An 8587-nucleotide genomic window follows, 5' to 3' on the forward strand; every position below is an offset into this window, starting at 1 on the left:
TATTTGTGCCATTTCGAATGCTGGACTTACAATAAATCCAACCAAATGCTCTATAGCACAAAAAGAAACCTCTTATCTAGGATATGTGATAGGTAATGGCAAAGTTAAACCAGAAACTTCGAAGGTAAAGGCAGTAAAAGAAGCCCCTGTTCCTAAGACGAAAAAAGAAGTTAGGTCTTTTTTAGGTCTAGCAGGTTATTACCGCCGTTTTATCTCAAATTTCTCTGACTTAACAGCTTGTCTTAGTGATCTTACAAAAAAGACCCGAAGGAATGTTGTTGAGTGGACACCAGATTGTGACAAAGCATTTACAATTCTAAAAGAAAACTTTGCACAGCTCCAGTCTTGACTAATCCAAACTTCTCACTACCATTTCAAGTGCAGGTTGATGCGTCAGAGAGAGGTATAGGAGCTGTTTTGTGCCAAATTCAAGATGAGAAAGAACACCCAATTTTATTCATTAGCAGAAAGTTGTTTCCAAGAGAACAGAAATATTCCACTATAGAAAAGGAATGTTTGGCCATTAAGTGGGCCATAGAGAGTTTACGTTATTATCTGACCGGAAAGGAATTTGTTTTAGTTTCCGATCATCATCCATTATATTGGTTGAACCAAATGAGAAATAACAATGCTCGTTTAGCAAGATGGTACCTGGCGTTACAACCTTACAAGTTTACAGTAAATTACAAACCAGGGAGTCAGCATAAAAATGCTGATCACCTATCTAGGTTTGGTACTGAAGTCCAGGAAGAGTTTGTGGAAGAACAAGCTTCCACTTAAGCTGGAGGGTATGTTAGGATATGCACAGTGGTTTATTTTGTCTGCCTGTATGTGTGATATAAATGCTTTTCCTCTCTCTCTATTGCTGGCCAGCAAATCTCTTTTTCTTCCCATTTTTCTTGCTATGCAGACAAAGTAATAAACTATGCTCTCCACATTTTACCCAGCATTACAAGAATTAAAAATATTACTTACCAAGTGTGTCTGTTCCCATTTGGTATAATGGGAGCAAAACCTAAGCACTGGGTGTTTGCAGGATGCAAGCACTGAGCTTAATTACCAATTGGTAAAAGCTGCAGCAGGTCACATGTAAGCAAAATGTGTTTTTCTTATATGCTGATAATGGGGGTTTGCCTGTGTTTGTTTTGTGAATAATAAGATTGTAAGCTCCTATTATGGGGAGATAGGAAGCAAAATGTATATGAAGGTATTATTTTGTTAATAATTTCAACTTTGTTGTAGCTGAATGTGTCTTTAAGAGCATGGGCTGCTGGGAAAGGCAGACTTATCTACTTAAAGAACATACAAAATGCTGTTTAGTAGAACTCCTGATCTCAGAGCAAGCAGTCTGAGTGCAGAGGGTAGCTGCCTGGAAAGGGGTAGTTGCAAAGTACCCTGTTTATTTTTGTTATATGGAGTTATCACAGTGCTTGACATGGGCAGGGACAAATACCTGCCTTTTCCACCCAAACTGGCCTAGGAATAACCAACTCGCTCACCATACATTTTATTTGTTGGAGTCTTTATGTCCACAGCTTTATTGCACAACAGATCATTTAACAATAGATAACACATATATCAATAACTGTTATATTAACAACATTATAAACATACAAATATGACAGTGAAATACCATTAACATTTTATCCTCTGCAAGGCCCCTGGCAATGGACCCAATTAGGTACATGCAATCGTTAAGCCACCAGCCGCTTGTGCCTTCTAGCATGATGGGTACGCAGGACTGCATGCTACCCCCAACACAACATACCCTCCCAGAGACCACCGCTCTTAGAGAGGAACACCACCAACCAAGTTCTATTAACCAACTTGGTAAAACTCCACTTACTTAACTCTCCCCATTGCCAGGGACCCGCCGCCCGGCTGTGACAACGGGCTATTCTCTCTCATAACCTCCTGGTTAGTCAGCTCAATACTCACCATTCCACATCAACTTATCCTGTGCCCCACTACCCAGGCCACAATTGTGACAACTAGCACAAAGGGAAATACTAGGGAGGGAGGGTGGGACTCCTTTTCTTCTTCCAAAATGGATGCCCTCCTTAGCAGTTAGTGCTACACATCCCCTTACAACTCCACCCCCCAACTACGTCACTAATCCCCCTGCTAATCCCCTGCCAGGCAGCTCTGTCCCGCCCCTGTCATGCACCCTTTGCCAGCATGCACTGTCCTGGGGTTTCACTTGACATGGGCAGGGACAAATACCTGCCTTTTCCACCCAAACTGGCCTAGGAATAACCAACTCGCTCACCATACATTTTATTTGTTGGAGTCTTTATGTCCACAGCTTTATTGCACAACAGATCATTTAACAATAGATAACACATATATCAATAACTGTTATATTAACAACATTATAAACATACAAATATGACAGTGAAATACCATTAACATTTTATCCTCTGCAAGGCCCCTGGCAATGGACCCAATTAGGTACATGCAATCGTTAAGCCACCAGCCGCTTGTGCCTTCTAGCATGATGGGTACGCAGGACTGCATGCTACCCCCAACACAACATACCCTCCCAGAGACCACCGCTCTTAGAGAGGAACACCACCAACCAAGTTCTATTAACCAACTTGGTAAAACTCCACTTACTTAACTCTCCCAATTGCAAGGGACCCGCCACAGTATGAGGGACTTGCACACCTTCAATCCCTCATACCCCTCCACACCTGAATGGCCACCTCCACCCCTTCTCTAAGGCCATAGTTAAAAACCTCGAGGCCCAGGCCGTTCAAGTGTACCCCGTCAGGTCTGTAATACTTGGGGTCTCTTTCCAACATTACATGCCTAACTACTATTCCTCCTGCCTTATGCACAAACTTCGTCATAGCTGCATTAATTTTTGCCCTTGTCCTCTGCACCGCCTTTAGGTCTCTAGCCCCCCTCCACACCAACCTGGGGACTATCTGGGACCATATTACCATTAGTCTAGGGGCCATAGCCCGGATTCTTACCAAATCCTGTTTCATCCTCCCAATGAGGTCCCTCATTGGGATCTTGCCCACATCGTTGCCCCCTGCGTGTAACACTAAAACATCTGGGGGGCCCTCTTGACGGAACTTGTCCTCTATCCAGGCCCTGATCTGCAACCATGACAAACCTCTTTTCCCATGCCATTGCACTTCCACTGCATCCGCTGGGAGCCAGAACCGCCTACCCTTTTCACGTAACCCTGCACGTTGTTCCGCCCAAAAAATGTAGGAATGTCCCATTAACCACACCATACATCGCCTTGAACCTGTAAGGAAAAACAATAACAGGAAAAGAAACACAATGAATAAACACCTACCAGCTACCCAACCTTACAACATCCCACTGGTCCCAGTGGGCTGTAAACACGTAAATTGTTGCAAATGTTTATTGTCCCTGTCGCCCCCTGCGACCCCCTAAACCAAGTGGGGTCTAACGTACAATTGAAATCGGCTAGATTCCCACCTCCCTAACCTGCGAATTGTAGCGTCATCCAACCCACACCTGGCCGCCTCCGTTGCCGCCCCAATCCGAAATGAGTGTGAGCTGTATTCCTTGTCCACCAGCCCCAGACCCGTGAGGCACTTCCGCAACACCGCTATGAACTGGAACCGCGACATGACTGACTCGTCTGCATGTACCAATAATGATGTTCTTGAGGACTTCCGAACCCCTAGATAATTGGCGAAACACCGCACTGGACACAACCTACAACCTGCCACACTATGCAGCCGCGCCAACAAACCCTTGCCCCCCTTATCAGTTTTCGATTCGAATATCCTGACCTGAAGTTCCCCCCCACACAGCTCCACATGCCTATATTGCACGCCCCCCTCTTCACTTTTCTTTGTGCTAACCAGCTCTCCTATGCGAAATGCCCCAAAAAATGCCAAGGAGAAAGCAAACTGAAAAAGTGCCACCTCGTAGTATGAAGCGCAAACCTCGTCTAGCTGCCCAAAGAGTCCTTCCAAGATGCTAAGTGTGATTGGCCTGCGCGTGTCTTTCCTTTGCTGGCCCCTCCTCAAACCCTTCGCAACCTGCCGAACCACAAAGCTCTTAGTAACGTCCCCGCAACCTTGCATCTTAAACATAAAAGACAGGGCTGCCAACACTCTGCCAATGCCTGTTCTCGAACGGTGCTCTGTACCGTGCAAATATAAGAACCACAATGTTAAGTCCTCCCTTTCCACCGCACCCAGGGGGCCCTGCACATACCTTTCGAGCTCTGCCCACTGCTGCCACACACTACTATAAGCTACCCAGGTAGATGGCGCCAAAGAATTTTTTACACAACCTGCCAGGTATCGAACGGGATCCTCCATAGGAAGTCTGGGAAAGGGGTGGGGGCCTCGGCTGCCCTCGGAGCCAACTGCCTGAACCGTTCCAGCTGAAAACGAGAGATGGCATCGGCTATATCATTCGTAACTCCTGGCACATGTGTGGCCCTGAACCAAATATTCTGATCTAGACATTTGAGTACCAACACCCGTAACAGGTTGACCACTGGTGGGGAGGAGGCAGATAAATTGTTAATAGCCGAAACCACTGACATGTTGTCCGAGTGGAAATTGACCGCTTTATTAGCCAGCTCCTTCCCCCACACCACTACTGCCAACACGATTGGGAATAGCTCCAGGCACGCTAAGTTCTTTATAAGCTGCCCTTCCTGCCACTCCCGTGGCCACTCCCCCATGCACCATTGTCCTTGAAAGAAGGCACCAAAACCGAACGCACCGGCTGCGTCTGTAAACAATTCCAACTCCCCGTTGTCCTGACTGTCCCCTAGCCAAAATGAACATCCATTGTACCTATCCAGAAACCTCTGCCACACTACCAGGTCTGCCTTGTGTTGTTTATTCAGCCGCACAAAGTGGTGCGGCTTCTCCACCCCTGCTGTATCTTGGGCTAGCCTCCGGCAAAAAACCCTCCCCATGGGCATTATGCGACAAGCGAAATTTAATTTCCCCAGGAGTGATTGCAGTTGCCTAAGTGTCACCTTCTTTTGCTGTAATGCGAAATTTAGCACTAGCTTTAAATCTACAATCTTTTCTTGGGGTAGTCTGCACTGCATTTTGTCTGAATCAATCTCAATCCCCAGGAATTTGAGGATGCGTGAGGGGCCTTCTGTTTTTTCCATAGCCACGGGAACTCCAAACCTGCGAAACACTGATAGTAGGACCTGAAGTATAATCCTACACTCCTCCGTCCCCGGCTTGCCAACACATAGAAAATCGTCCAGGTAGTGAATGACTGCCCTGGATCCAGTTTCTAACCTCACCACCCACTCCAAAAAGGAGCTGAAAGCTTCGAAATGGGCACACGAAATAGAGCAGCCCATTGGTAAACATCTATCCATATAAATCTTGCCCTCAAATTTACACCCTAGCAAATGCTGGCAATCTGGGTGTACTGGCAAGAGACGAAAGGCCGACTCGATGTCGACCTTCGCCATAAGGGCACCCCGGCCGCAGGTCCTCACCAGGCGCACTGCCACATCAAAGGAGGTGTATGTTACATGAGCCGTCTCCTCATCTATCCCATCGTTGACTGAGGAGCCATGTGGATGAGACAGATGATGTATCAGGCGAAATTTGCCTGCCTCCTTTTTGGGCACCACGCCTAGCGGTGACAGGCGCAGGTTTGGCACGGGTGGAACCATAAATGGTCCGGCCATTCTGCCCAATTCTACCTCTGTAGCCAATTTTTTCCTAATTACCTCCGGCTGCTCCGAAGCTGATCTCAAATTCCTGCAATCTTGCCCCCCCGCCCCACTCTGAAATGGAATACAAAACCCAACCAAAAACCCCTCCCTGATTAACTCGGCCTTCTTTCTATCAGGGTATATTGCCAGCCAGGGTGACATCTCATTTACCCTGACTGGACTCCTCCCTTTTTCCAAAACCCTCTCCTGGCTTTGCGCCTCCTGGCCTTTGTCTTTTATAACATCTAGTGACAGGGTGATTGGCCCCCCCACAACCGGAGCATTCATGCTTGAACTTGCAATTCCCCCCCCATTTGCACTGACTTTCATTATATTGCCAGCACACTCCCTTTTTTGGGGTAGCCGGCGATCCCGCACTGGTGGGCCCGCCGGCGCCTGCTGGAAAGGGATTCTGACCTAGACTAGAAAAAGCTGGAGTATGCTGGGCTTTCTGAGCCGTCATCAGCCTCAGCCACAGGGCTATGTCCCTGTGGTCCCACTTTAAGGACTGCCACACCGACATGCGCTGACGAAACTGCTCGTCATATTTAAGCCATGCGGTTCCCCCGTAGACCCTATGCGCTTCCCAAATCGTGTCCAGGTAACAAAACAGACCCGAACAACTCTCAGGTGACTTTTCCCCTATAACGCTACCCAGAATAGCAAATGCCTGCAGCCAATTCCCAAATGTTCTGGGGATCAGCCTGTATCTCCTCCTATCCTCATCCTCCTCCTTACGGTGTTCTTTCCCTTTTTCCCATTTTTCTATGTTAAATCTTTCAAGGGGAAGTAATGTGAAGATGTCAATGTATTCCTTCTTCCAAATTTTTTCCCTCGTCTCAGGTTTTAGGTGAGCTCCCAGGGGGCCTTCAAAGCACACATATGTGTTGCCCTTTGCCGCGTCTGATATCGGTAGTGGCTTAGCCGCCTCGTCCTTTTTGGGGGCCTCTCCCTCTTTACGCTCCGACCCCCCCGTGGCTGGCGGTGTACCTGACTCTACCACCCCGGTGCTCCCCCCTGCCGTCAGGGGCATTCCCCCTGATGCAACTGTGGGTAGTTCCCCTATGGGCCTTGCCCCTGTCGGGACCTGCACTGCCGGTGCTGAGGGGGGGGTGTTTGGTGTGTTCCCTCCCCCCCATTTTGCCCATAGCTCCTGCATTCCCTTCATAAACCCAGCAAAGTCATTCTCACCACTGGGCCCGGAGGCCGGTGCTGTTCTGAGTGCTTCCATGATGCTGTCCGTGGTGGCTGTTGCTCTGTGTCCTGATGACCCGTCTGATGTGCCTGGCGCTCCTCCTGAGAGGAAACCCCCCCGGCCCAGCAACCCCCAACAGAGGGCGCCCCCATATTCGCTGGTGGGGGCCCCCCTCTCCCCCCAGCACAGCCCGTTGCCGAGCTGGCCGCGCCTCTATCCTCTTCTCTGTGCCTGGAAGTAGATCCCTCGCGTCCCTGCTGGGGTCCACCGCTCCGTTGCGCCGCACCCTGTGGAGACAAACAACGTGAAAAACCCCCCCCATCCCTGTCGCCCCCAGCCGGGGGTGCTGCCATACTCACGCGCGAACTCCCTCCTGGCTCCCCAGCAAGGTCCGTTCCTGAAGTGGCTGCCCTTCCCCCATGTCCTCCACGCTGTGCTGCAGGCTCCCTCTGTCTCCTCTCACTCTCCCTGTCAGTGCTTCTGCGGTCCGTCTGCCTCTGCCCTGCCTGTGTGGTCTCCCCTCTCGAGCTGCTGCTTCCCCTCCTGGCTGCCGACTCCCTCCTGCTGCGACCCGGACTGCTCCCTGCTGTGGCCCCGCCTCCTCCAACCGGACTGCGATCGGCGCCATCTTGACTGCCTGCTCCCAGCCGCATCCCTGCTCTGCTCCTCCGTCCTGCTCCCTGGCCTCTGCACGGCATCCTCCCCCCTTGCTGCTTCTTACCCGTGCCTCTCCTGTCAGCAGCCGACGCTCCCACACTGCTTCCCGGACCTGCGACTGGGGGGGAGGGGCTCCTCATCCGTCTTCTCTGACTCGACCTGCTGCTCACTGCTGGGCTCAATCTTTCAGGGGGCCGTGTTCTCCTCCTGCTGGCTGCCTGTCGGGCTGTGGGCGCGGGTTGCGCTGCAAGCTGCTGCCGGACCCAATCATCCCCCTGCTCACTTGCCTGAGCTCTGATCCTCGCCAGGAGCGCCTTTAGTGCTGCCATCTCAGGTAATCCTACACTCTCTGCCTTGCTACCTTACTACTCCTTTTCTTCTTCCAAAATGGATGCCCTCCTTAGCAGTTAGTGCTACACATCCCCTTACAACTCCACCCCCCAACTACGTCACTAATCCCCCTGCTAATCCCCTGCCAGGCAGCTCTGTCCCGCCCCTGTCATGCACCCTTTGCCAGCATGCACTGTCCTGGGGTTTCACTTTCTGTGAAAAAAATACTTTTCTTCTGTTTTTTTTTTGTATAATTTTCCTCTGCTGACTCCTGATACTTGATGAATGCAGGAAGAACTTACATTCCAACAACAAGGAACCAAAGGAGACTGCTGGTTAGTACCTTTTAGGTGAGCAAGGTCACCCCTGATGACACTGGTGTTCACTGACACCCTTTTGGGGCCCTGGACTTTCTGCTGCAGAATCAGTCAGGGAACCTGAACACGTCAGCGGTACCAATAGTACAGACAGGGATAAAGCGTAAAGCCAAGTCAGGCAAGGCAAGGTTCGGGACAGGCAGCAAGGATCAACGTTGATAGGCAGGCAGGAGTCAAAAACGGAATTAGCGAACACGAGTAGGGTAGATCAGAATCTGAGTCAAAGGCAGGCAGTAGTCAAAAACCAGGATTGTAAACTTGAGCAGGAACTGAGTAAACAGAAGCCAGCTTGGCAAAGGAGGAAACAGGAAGCAGCTATTTAAAGTTAGAAGG

At 49.9% G+C, this 8587-nt stretch overlaps 1 protein-coding gene across 2 annotated transcripts; it reads right to left on the reverse strand.

Moving 5' to 3' along the window:
• Positions 1-1508: 1508 nt before the first annotated feature.
• On the reverse strand, positions 1509-7962 carry LOC121397661 (pro-resilin-like). Of its 2 annotated transcripts, XM_041574737.1 has the most exons (3): positions 6887-7011; positions 2641-3262; positions 1509-1870 (listed from the first exon to the last, which is right to left on the reverse strand). In XM_041574737.1, exons 1-2 carry the CDS (start codon positions 6924-6926, stop codon positions 2670-2672), a joined length of 633 nt encoding a protein of 210 aa, XP_041430671.1. In that variant the 5' UTR covers positions 6927-7011; the 3' UTR covers positions 1509-1870; positions 2641-2669. The 2 variants fall into 2 exon arrangements, with proteins under 2 accessions (XP_041430671.1, XP_041430670.1); XM_041574736.1 differs by lacking the exon at positions 1509-1870 and having other exon boundaries at positions 2281-3262; positions 6887-7962.
• Between the last annotated feature and the right edge of the window lie 625 nt (positions 7963-8587).

Source organism: Xenopus laevis, chromosome 8S (genome assembly GCF_017654675.1).
Source record: "Xenopus laevis strain J_2021 chromosome 8S, Xenopus_laevis_v10.1, whole genome shotgun sequence".
Taxonomy (NCBI): Eukaryota; Metazoa; Chordata; class Amphibia; order Anura; family Pipidae; genus Xenopus; species Xenopus laevis.